The sequence below is a fragment of the Schistocerca piceifrons genome, chromosome 7 (genome assembly GCF_021461385.2).
Source record: "Schistocerca piceifrons isolate TAMUIC-IGC-003096 chromosome 7, iqSchPice1.1, whole genome shotgun sequence".
Taxonomy (NCBI): Eukaryota; Metazoa; Arthropoda; class Insecta; order Orthoptera; family Acrididae; genus Schistocerca; species Schistocerca piceifrons.
Window position 1 is genome coordinate 197017104 of NC_060144.1, and position 14918 is coordinate 197032021.

At 46.9% G+C, this 14918-nt stretch overlaps 1 protein-coding gene across 1 annotated transcript in view; it reads right to left on the minus strand.

Annotated features, from left to right (window-relative positions):
• The window catches only part of LOC124805287, a 142386-nt gene extending 127831 nt beyond the window's left edge, over window positions 1–14555 (minus strand). Inside the window, exon 1 of the mRNA XM_047265796.1 lies at window positions 14428–14555. Coding sequence (XP_047121752.1) covers window positions 14428–14502 — 75 coding nt within the window. The 5' untranslated portion in view covers window positions 14503–14555. The remainder of the gene's footprint in view (window positions 1–14427) is intronic.
• Between the last annotated feature and the right edge of the window lie 363 nt (window positions 14556–14918).

A 14918-nucleotide genomic window follows, 5' to 3' on the forward strand; every position in this document is an offset into this window, starting at 1 on the left:
CATGCACACGTACACAGGCCACACAACGGGTTGGCATACTCTGTATCAGGTGGTCGAGCAGCTGCTGGGGTATACCCTCCCATTCTTGCACCAGTGCCTGCCGGAGCTCCTGAAGTGTCCTAGGGGTTTAAAGAAGTGCAGCGATACGTCGACCGAGAGCATCCCAGACGTGCTCGATGGGGTTTAGGACCGGAGAACAGGCAGGCTACTCCGTTCGCCTGATATCTTCCGTTTCAAGGTACTCCTCCACGATGGCAGCTCGGTGGGGCCGTGCATTATCATTCATTAGGAAGAAGGTGGGACCCACTGCACCCCTGAAAACGCCGACATACTGGTGCAAAATGACGTTCCGATACACCTGACCTGTTACAGTTCCTCTGTCAAGACATGCAGGGCTGTACGTGCACCAGTCATAACCCCACCCCACACCATCAAACCACGACCTCCACACAGGTCCATTTCAAGGACATTAAGGGGTTGGTATCTGGTTCCTGGTTCACGCCAGATGAAAACGAGGTGAGAATCACTGTTCAGACTATACCTGGACTCGTCCGTGAACATAACCTGGGACCACTGTTCCAGTGACCATGTACTGTGTTCTTGACACCAGGCTTTACGGGCTCTCCTGTGACCAGGGATCAGTGAAATGCACCTTGCAGGTCTCTGGGCGAATAAACCATGTCTGTTCAGTCGTCTGTAGACTGTGTGTCTGGAGACAACTGTTCCAGTGGCTGCGGTAAAGTCCCGAGCAAGCCTACCTGCAGTACTCCGTGGCGGTCTGTGTTGTACACTGTGGACGTCCCGTATTGTTGTGCCTGGACACGTTTCCTGTCTTCTGGAACCGTTTCCATAATCTTGAGATCACACTTTGTGGCACACGGATGGCCTGTGCTACCACCTGCTGTGTTTGGCCAGCCTGCAGACGTCCTCTGCGTATGTGGACTGCTACGAGCGCCACCGTGCGACGACCACAGGTCAAATGCACCGCATGGTCATACCCTGAGGTGATTTAAACCCGCAAACCGCCCACCACAGCGTTGTCTCACCATGTATCAGCATTATCCTTAATTTATGAGCATGTGTGTATTTTTGAGATGTTTATCTGTGGCGTCCCCTGCTTTACAGAGAAAAACTCAGCTTTCTACTTTCTTGCACCTTCGTGCGTTCTGCTAGAAACGTTCCTCCTATTTCCACTCTCTAGGTTGTAACCTGTTTTGCAGCAGGGGGGCTGCACCACAGGAGATCCTGTCTGTGTTCGGCCACGATGCTTTGGACTACCCACTGCAGCAATACGAATGGCTCTGAGCACTATGGGACTCAACATCTGAGGTCATCAGTCCCCTAGAACTTAGAACTACTTAAACCTAACGAACCTAAGGACATCACACACATCCATGCCCGAGGCAGGATTCGAATCTGCAACCGTAGCGGTCGCGCGGTTCCAGACTGAAGCGCCTAGAACCGCTCGGCCATACCGGCCGCCTGCAGCAATACAAAGAGCTGTCCAGCCGCTAGGCTATTGACCTGTACCTCCCTTGGGCGTACTTCTACGAAATGGCTCAGAGTGTTGTGGCCTACTTTTACCCTGGCAGACCGTGGGCTTCTGTACTGTCCAGAATGCTTTCAACGTCCTCTGATGTATGTAAGGCATGCAAATCCTAATCAAGAGTAAATGAAGAGTAAGGTTACGTTAGTCAATTGACAACAACCAAAAGACAAGGCATAATCATAGCATTCAAAAGAGACAGTCCAAACCAAACGTGCACTTAAAAAATAACAAAAGAACATAGACATTTACTACAACGCAGGAATATACTAGCTACAATGCAACGTGTGTGATGGAGGATATGTTGGTCAAACCAGCAAAACGTTCGACAGCTGGTGCAAAGATTATATCAGAGCATGGAAATATGGGACAAGTCACTCAACTTCTGCAGATGTTTTAAAAGGAAAGAATCACAAACCTGCTACAAGAGAGGAAGACATGAACATAGTTACAATAAATAATGAAAGACATCTCTTAACCTTGCAAGAAAATTACCACATATCTAAAACAAAGGCTGAAAGGAAGATACTATTAAACGACCAAGTGAATCTGACTACCTACTCATTGTTATATAATAGACAGTAATCCCAGTATAGGAACACAAGTCCCATTTCTCTGCCAGGAATATAAATGTGTACGGAAAAAAATAAGCAGACACACACAGATGCTTACATCAGTGCACACAGAAAAAAGCAATTGAAGGCAAAATCTGAGAAAGTTGCCAACACATACAGAAACAAATGACACTCTAGACACAGAAAATGGCTGTTAAAATACTATATTTCGCACACAGTGACCAAAAGAAAACTGCAAACTTTCAACCAGTTTGCCAAATGAGAGGTGGCTGGTTGGCTTACAAATAATTAAGTAGACGCTGATCTGTAAGTACTTTTCCATTTCATTACAAAATTTCCAACGGACTGTTTGAAAGCTATAACCTCTATGTGCAAGCGATAACGTATACATGCAAATGAAAAAAGAAGTGAGACACAAATAAAGATAGATATAATTCTGTATTGACATATTAAACATAAGACATTGGTTAACTGTGTGAGCCAGATGTTACATATAAAGAAAAGGCACCAATACTTGTAAGGGCCGATCAGGGAGTTCCCTGTACAGTTGGACCCGTTACTGAATGGGTTTACTAGCATAAAAATTTGATCTTTACTTTTCACTTGATGTTCGTCAATGCCTTCTGCCTGGCGGTAAGTTGCAGCATCTCAGTCACGTTGCCCAAAACCGGATAAAACCACCGTGAAACTCACGTGTTGAACCACCAGCAGCTAAACTCACGTGTTGCTGACGAGTTAACGCTACCGAAGCGCGCGCCTTACGATCTGACCGACCAATAGGGAGGCTTGGAGGTGGTCAAGTGGGGGTGGAACCGCGGCCAGCTGCCGGAAGCGGACACGCCGTTCGCTCTCTTGTGCTGGCAGCTCCCAAATTGACCAGACGCCCTCCTCTCCTGCTCTCTGGGGCCGCTGGCAACTCAGTCCCGGGGGCTTCTCCAGGCCTGCCTGTTTACGACATTGAACTTTCATGCATATAAAAATACACTGCTGGTATTCCTACACCAAAAAGAAATGCAGATGACAAACGGGTATTCATTGGACAAATATACTAGAACTGACATGTGATTACATTTTCACGCAATTTGGGTGCATAGATCCTGCGAAATAAGTACCCAGAACAACCACCTCTGGCCGTAATAACGGCCTTGATACGCCTGGGCATTGAGTCAAACAGAGCTTGGATGGCGTCTACAGGTACAGCTGCCCATGCAGCTTCAACACGATACCACAGTTCATCAAGAGTATCGTGACGAGCCAGTTGCTCGGCCACCATTGACCAGACGTTTTTAATTGGTGAGAGATCTGGAGAATGTGCTGGCCAGGGCAGCAGTCGAACATTCTCTGCATCCAGAAAGGTCCGTACAGGACCTGCAACATGCGGTCGTGCATTATCCTGCTGAAACGTACGGTTTCGCAGGGATCGAATGAAGGGTAGAGCTACGGGTCGTAACACACCTGAAATGTAACGTCCACTGTTCAAAGTGTCGTCAATGCGAATAAGAGGTGACCGAGACGTGTAACCAATGGTACCCCATACCACGTCGGATGATACGCCAGTATGGCGATGACGAATACACGCTTCCAATGTGCGTTCTCCGCGATGTCGCCAAACACGGATGCGATCATCATGATGCTGTAAACAAAACCTGGATTCATCCGAAAAAATGACGTTTTGCCATTCGTGCACCCAGGTTCGTCGTTGAGTACACCATCGCATGTGCTCCCGTCTGTGATGCAGTGTCAAGGGTAACCGCAGCTATTTTCTCCGAGCTGATAGTCCATGCTGCTGCAAACGTCGTCAAACTGTTCGTGCAGATGGTTGTTGTCTTACAAACGTCCCCATCTGTTGACTCAGGGATCGAGACGTGGCTGCACGATCCGTTACAGCCGTGCGGATAAGATGCCTGTCATCTCGACTGCTAGTGATACGATGCCGTTGGGATCCAGCACGGCGTTCCGCATTACCCTCCTGAACCCACCGATTCCATATTCTGCTAACACTCATTGGATCTCGACCAACGCGAGCATCAATGTCGCGATACGATAAACCGCAATCGCGAGAGGCTACAATTGGACCTTTATCAAAGTCGGAAACGTGATGGTACGCATTTCTCCCCCTTACACGAGGCATCACAACAACACCAGGCAACGCCGGTCAACTGCTGTGTGTGTATGACAAATCGGTTGGAAACGTTTCTCATGTCAGCACGTTGTAGGCGGCGCCATCGGCGCCAACCTTGTGTGAATACTCTGAATAGCTAATCATTTGCATATCACAGCATCTTCTTCCTGTCGGTTAAATTTCGCGTCTTTAGCATGTCATCTTCGTGGTGCAGCAATTCTAATGGCCAGTAGTGTATGTTTTCTTTACGGATGCCTACAGCTTTCCTCTCCTGGCCAATCCTGACGCATTAACATTCCCGCTTGAAGGCCATATAGTCTGGACTAGATGAACCATTGCATTGAGGCAATCATTTCACCGACGCACCAGCCTCAATATTCCACGTTCAGAAAAACCATGGGCTGCTGCGTAAAGCGTAAGTGCTTTCTGCGCACACTCGTCTGACAGGAATCGTTGACCCTTTGATGCCTTTTTTAAGCGAACGAAGCCGTGATAATCATGAGTATAGGTCAGGTGCTCGAATATCTCCCACTTGTGTTGGCGTAACTTCTGCGACTTGTGTCGAATCGCGACCAGCACGGAACTTGGCACACCATTCCACAACGGTAGTTTTCGACAGACATGCTACTCCATACACCATCTTCCATTCTCCAACGGATGTCAACTGGTGCTTCTCCTTCGGCAGCCTATAAAAGAATAACAGCTCATTGGTCTTGTTTTGACTCACTTCCTAATAGTGTCGCCATAGTTCACGTCTCCGCATTTACCACATGCATGCCAGAAAGACAAATGGCTCAAATGGCTCTGAGCACTATGGGACTTAACTTCTGAGGTCATGAGTCCCCTAGAACGTAGAATTACTTAAAATTAACTAACCTAAGGACATCAGACACATCCATGCCCGAGGCAGGATTCGAATGTCACATTAATCCCTTTCCCACATGCTGGTGCTTGTACAGCACACCAACATCGGAGTTATGCCGAGTTCTATGTACACTGTAGCAATGTCCTCAATCAGGAACTTTTTTTACTGCCTCTTACAGTTAAATTTTAGAAAATTTTCCATTAAAGTAGCTGAAATTTGATAAACACGATCAACACTTTTATGTATGCAATGGATGAGTATAACACAAATTTGTCTATGATATGAAGGAGAAATCACGCAGTGGACCTGAATTCGACTGATAGTGACAGTGTAAGGAGGCTGTTTAGGTTTTTGTGTTGGTAACGCCACGTAGTGCTCTGTATGAAAATCGATGACTGCGCTGTTTGCAGTCTGTGGCTGGTTGGACTCACTGTTGGAATATTCGCTTGTGAAGCGTTGGACAGTTCGATGTGAACAACGTGTAGAGTTGAGCAGTTGGAGGTGAGCCGCCAGCAGTGGTGGATGTGGAGAGAGAGATGCCAGAGTTTTGAGAGCGGACGATCTGGACGTGTGTCTGTCAGAAAAAGGAAATTTGTAAGACTGAATGTCATGAACTGATATATATATATATATATATATATATATATATATATATATATATATATATATATATATAATGACTTTTGAACCCTATTAAGGTAAATACATTGTTCTCTATCAAAATCTTTCATTTGCTAACTATGCCTATCAGTAGTTAGTGCCTTCTGTAGTTAGAAACTTTTATTTATCTGGCAGTATTGGCGCTCGCTGTATTGCAGTAGTTCGAGTAACGAAGATTTTTGTGAGATGAGTGATTCACGAAAGGTATAGGTTATTGTTGGTCAGGGCCATTCTTTTTTAGGTATTATTAAAAGTCAGATTGCGTTGCGCTAAAAATATTGTGTGTCAGTTTAGTGATGATCAGAATAAGTACAGAGAGAACTGTCTGAGTACGTTCAGTTTTACTCAGCTGTTTGAAAATCAAATAATGTAAGACTTTCTTCCTGCACTGTCATCCTTTACATACAAGGGCGAAGTTATAACAGCACTAATTTAAAGTGACATGCCCGTCTGTGAAATGGCGTGAAACGAAAGTATTTGCATCCAATTCTGAGTCACACAGGATATTACAGAAAAAAATTTGCTACTTTATATACAAAGGATGAAAATTATAGCAGAAACACAAACGTCTGAAAGTATACAATAAATGAAGCAAAAGCGTTCCAGTAAACATTTGAGCACGAACACACCCGTGGCGGCAGACTTGCGATTGTGTGATTATGAGCCCCAAATGGTTCAAATGGCTCTGAGCACTATGGGACTTAACATCGAGGTCATCAGTCCCCTAGAACGTAGAATTACTTAAAAATAACTAATCTAAGGACATCAGACACATCCATGCCCGAGGCAGGATACGTACCTGCGACCGTAGCATCGCGCGATTCCGGACTGAAGCGCCGAGAATCGCTCGGCCACCGTGGCCGGCTATGAGCCCCAGCTAACTTCACTATGAAATATAGTCCTAGTTGGCACTAATTTATTTGATATGAAAACCATTCTGTCAAGTTCCATCTAATTGGACTCAAATTTCGTCTTTGACAATATTTGCTACTGAAGTCAGCGGTGATTTGTAACAACACATCTGCAATCCTCTCGCAAATGGATGGTTTGTGGACACGTTTACAAGAACGTCTTTGCTTCTGTTGTACACTTTCATCCGTGTTGGTTTTCTGTGGAAATTATTAGGGCTGGGCAAACGATACTCCTCAGGATATCTCGATACATCACAGAGTTCGATCCTGTATCGATCCTGCTAGACTAACCAGGAGAACTCTGGATTACCTACATGAAGAGGCTGTAGCTGCGATTAAAATATGGCAGTTTCTGGAAAAAAAGAGTGACATTATATCCTACTACTCCATAGTGTGCGAACAAATATGCAATAAGAACTCCTGTACAGTATGTACACTCCTGGAAATGGAAAAAAGAACACATTGACACCGGTGTGTCAGACCCACCATACTTGCTCCGGACACTGAGAGAAGGCTGTACAAGCAATGATCACACGCACGGCACAGCGGACACACCAGGAACCGCGGTGTTGGCCGTCGAATGGCGCTAGCTGCGCAGCATTTGTGCACCGCCGCCGTCAGTGTCAGCCAGTTTGCCGTGGCATACGGAGCTTCATCGCAGTCTTTAACACTGGTAGCATGCCGCGACAGCGTGGACGTGAACCGTATGTGCAGTTGACGGACTTTGAGCGAGGGCGTATAGTGGGCATGCGGGAGGCCGGGTGGACGTACCGCCGAATTGCTCAACACGTGGGGCGTGAGGTCTCCACAGTACATCGATGTTGTCGCCAGTGGTCGGCGGAAGGTGCACGTGCCCGTCGACCTGGGACCGGACCGCAGCGACGCACGGATGCACTCCAAGACCGTAGGATCCTACGCAGTGCCGTAGGGGACCGTACCGCCACTTCCCAGCAAATTAGGGACACTGTTGCTCCTGGGGTATCGGCGAGGACCATTCGCAACCGTCTCCATGAAGCTGGGCTACGGTCCCGCACACCGTTAGACCGTCTTCCGCTCACGCCCCAACATCGTGCAGCCCGCCTCCAGTGGTGTCGCGACAGGCGTGAATGGAGGGACGAATGGAGACGTGTCGTCTTCAGTGATGAGAGTCGCTTCTGCCTTGGTGCCAATGATGGTCTATGCGTGTTTGGCACCGTGCAGGTGAGCGCCACAATCAGGACTGCATACGACCGAGGCACACAGGGCCAACACCTGGCATCATGGTGTGGGGAGCGATCTCCTACACTGGCCGCACACCACTGGTGATCGTCGAGGGGACACTGAATAGTGCACGGTACATCCAAACCGTCATCGAACCCATCATTCTACCATTCCTAGACCGGCAAGGGAACTTGCTGTTCCAGCAGGACAATGCACGTCCGCATGTATCCCGTGCCACCCAACGTGCTCTAGAAGGTGTAAGTCAACTACCCTGGCCAGCAAGATCTCCGGATCTGTCCCCCATTGAGCATGTTTGGGACTGGATGAAGCGTCGTCTCACGCGGTCTGCACATCCAGCACGAACGCTGGTCCAACTGAGGCGCCAGGTGGAAATGGCATGGCAAGCCGTTCCACAGGACTACATCCAGCATCTCTACGATCATCTCCATGGGAGAATAGCAGCCTGCATTGCTGCGAAAGGGGGATATACACTGTACTAGTGCCGACATTGTGCATGCTCTGTTGCCTGTGTCTATGTGCCTGTGGTTCTGTCAGTGTGATCATGTGATGTATCTGACCCCAGGAATGTGTCAATAAAGTTTCCCCTTCCTGGGACAATGAATTCACGGTGTTCTTATTTCAATTTCCAGGAGTATATATATATATATATATATATATATATATATATATATATATATATATATATATATATATATACCACTTTTCCTTTTATAATGAGACAGAAATACTAAGAGCAACGAATATTGAAGAACATACGAGAGGTGTTCAATAAGTAACACAACACATTTCTTCCCTGGCCAATTTTGTTTGAAAAAATGCGGAATTTGTTGTGGAACATAGCAAATTATTCCCTCTTCAGCATTTATAGTTTCATGAAGTTCCGATGGGCGGCGGTGCTATAAGTAGTCTTCAAAATGGTCTCTGTAACAGAGGTGCGCTCCAAACAGCGAGCGAGCTAACACTGAGTTTCTTCTGGAGGAAAACCAGAGCGTCACATATATTCATAGGCGCTTTCATAATATTTACGGAGACCTGGCAGTGAACAAAAGCACGGTGTGTCGTTGGGCAAGGCTGCCGTCATCATCACAAGAAGGTCGCGCAAAATGTCTCTCGTACCGGCCGGCCGTACGCAACTGTGACTCCTGCAGTGTTGGAACGTGCGGACACTCTCATTCTAGTGGTCAACGGATCACTAACACCTCACTGCACAACTGGAAGTCTCTGTTGATAGTGCTGACACACTCGTCCACCAGCTGGGGTACTCAAAGGTGTGTGTCCAATGGGTTCCCCGCCGCCTAACAAAAGACTATAAAGAGCAACGAAGGACCTCCTGTGCGGAATTGCTTGCGCGTTACGACGCTGATCGTGTCAATTTCTTGTCGAACGTCGTCACAGGCGATGAAAGGTGGGTTCATCACTGCGAGCCGGAAACAAAACGACAATCCATGGAGAGGCGCATCACCACCTCAACCACTTGTCCTCCGTCCGCCCGGATAGCTGAGTGGTCAGCGTGACGGACTGCCGTCCTACGGGCCCGGGTTCGATTCCCGGCTGGGTCGGGGATTTTTCTCCACTCAGGGACTGGGTGTTGTGCTGTCATCATCATTTCATCCCCATCCGGCGCGCGGGTCGCCCAATGTCGCGTCGGATTTAATAAGACCTGCACCAAGGCGGCCGGACCTGCTCCTCAAGGAGCCTCCCGGCCAATGACGCCAAACGCTGATTTCCATCACCTCTCCTCCGTAGAAAAAGTTCAAAGCCGCACCCTGAGCCAGTAAATTCAAGGCGACGGTCTTCTGGGACTTTGAAGGAGTTAATCTGTTTGACGTCCTCCCTCCCAATGATGAACTGGAAAGTGTATTGCGCTACCGTCAGAACATTGAAGAAACGACTTCAGCGCGTTCGTTGCTATGAAAATGCTAACGAACTTCTCCTTCTCGATGACAACGTAAGGCCGCACACAAGTCTGTGCACCCGAGCGGAGCTCAGAAACCTTCTTCCTACATCTACATCTACGTGATTACTCTGCTTATCACAATGAAGTGCCTGGCAGAGGTTTCAATGAACCACCTTCAAGCTGTCTCTCTACCGTTCCACTCTCGAACGTGCGAGAAACGAGCACTTAAATTTTTCTGTGCGAGCCCCAATTTCTCTTATTTTATCGTGATGATAATTTCTCCCTATGTAGGTGGGTGCCAAAAGAATTTTTTTTGGCAATAGCAGGAGAAAACTGGTGATTGAAATTTCATGAGAAGCTCCGCAACAAAAACCGCCTTTGTTTTAATGATTACCACTCCAATTCATCTATCATCTCTGTGACACTATTCCCCTATTTCGCGATAATACAAAACGAGCTGCTCTTATTTGTACTTTTCCGATGTCATCCGTCAGTCCCACCTGATGCGGATCCCACACCGCACAGTAATACTCCAGAATAGGGCGGACAAGCGTGGTGTAAGCAGTCTCTTTTGGAGACCTGTTGTACCTTCGAAGACTTCTCCCAATGAATCGCAGTCTTTGGTTTGCTCTACTCACAATATTATCTATTTGATCGTTCCAATTTAGGTTATTTGTAACTGTAATCCCTAAGTATTTAGCTGAATTTACAGATTTCAGATTTGCATGAGCTACCGCTTAATCGAAATTTGGCTGATTTCTTTTAGTACTCATGCCAATACCTTCACACTCTTCTTTATTCAGAGTCACTTTTCGTGCCATACAGATATCTTTTCTAAATCATTTTGCAAGTCGTTTTGATCATCTCATGACTTTACAAGACGGTAAATGACAGCATCATCTGCAAACAATCTAAGACGGCTCCTCAGATTGTCTCCTAAGTCGTTAACATAGATCAGGAACAACAGTGGGCCTATAACACTTCCTTGGGGAACGCCGGATATTACTTCTGTTTTACTCGATGACTTTCCATCTATTACTACGAACTGTGACCTTTCTTGACAGGAAAGGACTGTTCTTCCTCGTTCATTCTACAGCCCAGATCTCGGATCTTCCGACTCCCATCTGTTTGGTCCAATGAAGGATGCTCTCTGTGGGAAGCAGTGCGTGCGTGTTTAGGAGGTTGCCGATGGAGCAAAACGCTGGTTCCCACTTCGTCTACTGACTGGTTTGATGCGGCCCGCCACGAATTCCTTTCCTGTGCTAACCTCTTCATCTCAGAGTAGCACTTGCAACCTACGTCCTCAATTATTTGCTTGCCACATTCCAATCTCTGTCTTCCTCTACAGTTTTTGCCCTCTACTGCTCCCTCTAGTACCATGTAAGTCATTCCCTCATGTCTTAGCAGATGTCCTATCATCCTGTCCCTTCTCCTTATCAGTGTTTTCCACATATTCCTTTCCTCTCCGATTCTGCGTAGAACCTCCTCATTCCTTACCTTATCAGTCCACCTAATTTTCAACATTCGTCTATAGCACCACATCTCAAATGCTTCGATTCTCTTCTGTTCCGATTTTCCCACAGTCCATGTTTCACTACCATACAATGCTGTACTCCAGACGTACATCCTCAGAAATTTCTTCCTCAAATTAAGGCCGGTATTTAATATTAGTAGACTTCTCTTGGCCAGAAATGCCGTTTTTGCCATAGCGAGTCTGCTTTTGATGTCCTCCTTGCTCCGTCCGTCATTGGTTATTTTACTGCCTAGGTAGCAGAATTCCTTAACTTCATTGGCTTCGTGACCATCAATCCTGATGTTAAGTTTCTCGCTGTTCTCATTTCTACTACTTCTCATTACCTTCGTCTTTCTCCGATTTACTCTCAAACCATACTGTGTACTCATTAGACTGTTCATTCCGTTCAGCAGATCATTTAATTCTTCTTCACTTTCATTCAGGATAGCAATGTCATCAGCGAATCGTATCATTGATATCCTTTCACCTTGTATTTTAATTCCACTCCTGAACCTTTCTTTTGTTTCCATCATTGCTTCCTCGATGTACAGATTGAAGAGTAGGGGCGAAAGGCTACAGCCTTGTCTTACACCCTTCTTAATACGAGCACTTCGTTCTTGATCGTCCACTCTTATTATTCCCTCTTGGTTGTTGTACATATTGTATAAGACCTGTCTCTCCCTATAGCTTACCCATGCTGGTATAAAGGTACCATTCTGGTATAAAGGGCTTCTCGGTAAGGTGACCTAAGGGCGTCGCCCTGTACGAAGGTTCTGTCGAAATATATGGTTCTGTAGCGAAAAGAGTGTGGTATCGATAGGTACGATGTCACAGCGTAGGTGCCCGTCCTTAGGTTGGCACTGCGAGAGCGGAAGATCTTCGCCGACGACAACGCCCTCTAGCCGGCGGTGTGCAGTGCTCCAGATTCAGCCCATTTTATCACGAACAGACGACCAACCAACATCGTTTCATTTTCATAGTGGGCGAGCCATTACAGATTTTGCCTGTGTAACTTATGTTAGCTTTGTACATCCGGCTTCACACCTACGTGCATCTCTGTCAAAGTTAGGTAATAGTTTATGTATTCAAGTTATTATTGTGTTGTGATATAGTAAAACTACTTTTACTTTAATTACAGTACCGAGAATTCTACATCACCTGCTCCTCCTAGCTTCCTACCCTTCAGTTTTCAGGAGCAGACCCACGCGCCGCCTTCCAGGCGGGATACAAAATAGAGTGGGGAATAATATTGTGTATTGGAATCCTGAAGAAAACCAACCTGCTTTCAGAGAAAAATGTGTCGCATTACTTATTGAACGCCATTCGTATTACATTCATAAGTAAGTCCCGAAATATGTTGAGAACGCTAAGTTGAAAAAAGTATTAGTTCATACTGAGGCACAAACCTAGGAGTCTACTTCCTTTAGCACTGTAATCCACTAAGTTACCCATTACACCACGTCTCGGTGATATGACGTCGGTATTTTGTCTTGAGTATCACAGTGTCTCATGAAGGTTTACATTGCCGATGCGTCATTAACTGACATTTTACGACTAGGACGACGTGTTTTTGATAAATCTTCAAAAAAATGGTTCAAATGGCTCTGAGCACTATGGGACTTAACATCTGAAGTCATCAGTCCCCTAGAACTTAGAACTATTTAAACCTAACTAACCTAAGGACGTCACACACATCCATGCCCGAGGCAGGATTCGAACCTGCGACCGTAGCGGTGGCGCGGTTCCAGACTGAAGCGCCTAGAACCGCTCGGCCACAACGGCCGGCGATAAATCTTCAATATGCCGTTAGCTTGAATCCGTAAACTGCGAGCTGTGTTACAAACTAGGTAAATATGCCAAAATATTAGATACAGGCTCCCAGGTAGATGCCATTTTCCTTGACTTGCGGAAGGCGTTCGATACAGTTCCACGCTGTCGCCTGACAAGCAAAGTAAGAGCCTACGGAATATCAGACCAGCTGTGTGGCTGGATTGAAGAGTTTTTAGCAAACAGAACACAGCATGTTGTTCTCAATGGAGAGACGTCTACAGACGTTAAAGTAACCTCTGGCGTGCCACAGGGGAGTGTTATGGGACCATTGCTTTTCACAATATATATAAATGACCTAGTGGATAGTGTCGGAAGTTCAATGCGGCTTTCCACGGATGATACAGAAAAGTTGCAGCATTAGAAAATTGCAGCGAAATGCAGGAAGATCTGCAGCGGATAGGCGCTTGGTGCAGGGAGTGGCAACTGACCCTTAACATAGACAAATGTAATGCATTGCGAATACATAGAAAGAAGGATCCTTTATTGTGTGATTATATGATAGCAGAACAAACACTGGTAGCAGTTACTTCTGTAAAATATCTGGGAGTATGCGTGCGGAACGATTTGAAGTGGAATGATCATATAAAATTAATTGTTGGTAAGGCGGGTGCTAGGTTGAGATTCATTGGGAGAGTCCTTAGAAAATGTAGTCCATCAACAACGGAGGTGGCTTACAAAATACTCGCTCGACCTATACTTGAGTATTGCTCATCAGTGTGGGATCCGTACCAGGTCGGGTTGACAGAGGAATAGAGAAGATCCAAAGAAGAGTGGCGCGTTTCGTCACAGGGTTATTTGGTAAGCGTGATAGCATTACGGAGATGTTTAGCAAACTCAAGTGGCAGACTCTGCAAGAGAGGCGCCCTGCATCGCGGTGTAGCTTGCTGTCCAGGTTTCGAGAGGGTGCGTTTCTGGATGAGGTATCGAACATATTGCTTCCCCCTACTTATACCTGCCGAGGAGATCACGAATGCCGGAGGCTTTGCGGCAGTCGTTCTTCCCGCGAACCATACGCGACTGAAACAGGAAAGGGAGGCAGTGACATAGGCAGGTAAAGTGCCCTCCGCCACACACCGTTGGGTTGCTTGCGGAGTATAAATGTAGATGAAAGAAATATGGCGTCTACTGCATCGAGTCACTTCCCTTTGGAGCAGACACATGTCATTTCTTGAACATCTTCAATGGGCATGTTAGGACGTAACGTCGGTATCTGTCCGGGGACACGTGGCCACAGGGTACAGGAGAAGGCCTGCTTAGTGTACAGAGCGCGCATGCCGCGACACTCACGCAGGCGCGGGCGGTGCCAGCGAGGGCTGCCACGGCGGCGGCGATGAAGGCGACGGTGGCTCCGGAAGCTGCCATGGTGGTTCAGCGGCACAACTGGCTCTGAGCGGAGCGCACCTCGCCGAACCGCTCTTGTAGTCCAGCACATCCGGATGCTCGCGTGCGACCAGATGCTATCAATGGCCCCGTCACAGCTGTTCAAGGCCGACACCGCGCTCTGCCGTCCGCTACATTCACATTCATTTTGCATAGTCACTAATGAACACAGAGCCCACGGTCTTTGCTAGCTGCCCGAGAGTGGTGCGCCCCCAGTCTCATTCTCGAGCCACTACATATGCTCCGTTATTCTGGGGAGGCTCACAATTGGTTATTTCTCTCTCACCCTGTCCCCCCCCCCCACCCTCTCTTCCCGCAAATATACACTCATGCTCATAAAGTAAGGATAATTGCTGAATGTGGTGCCACACAACGTGGCACTACACAAATCTGGAGCT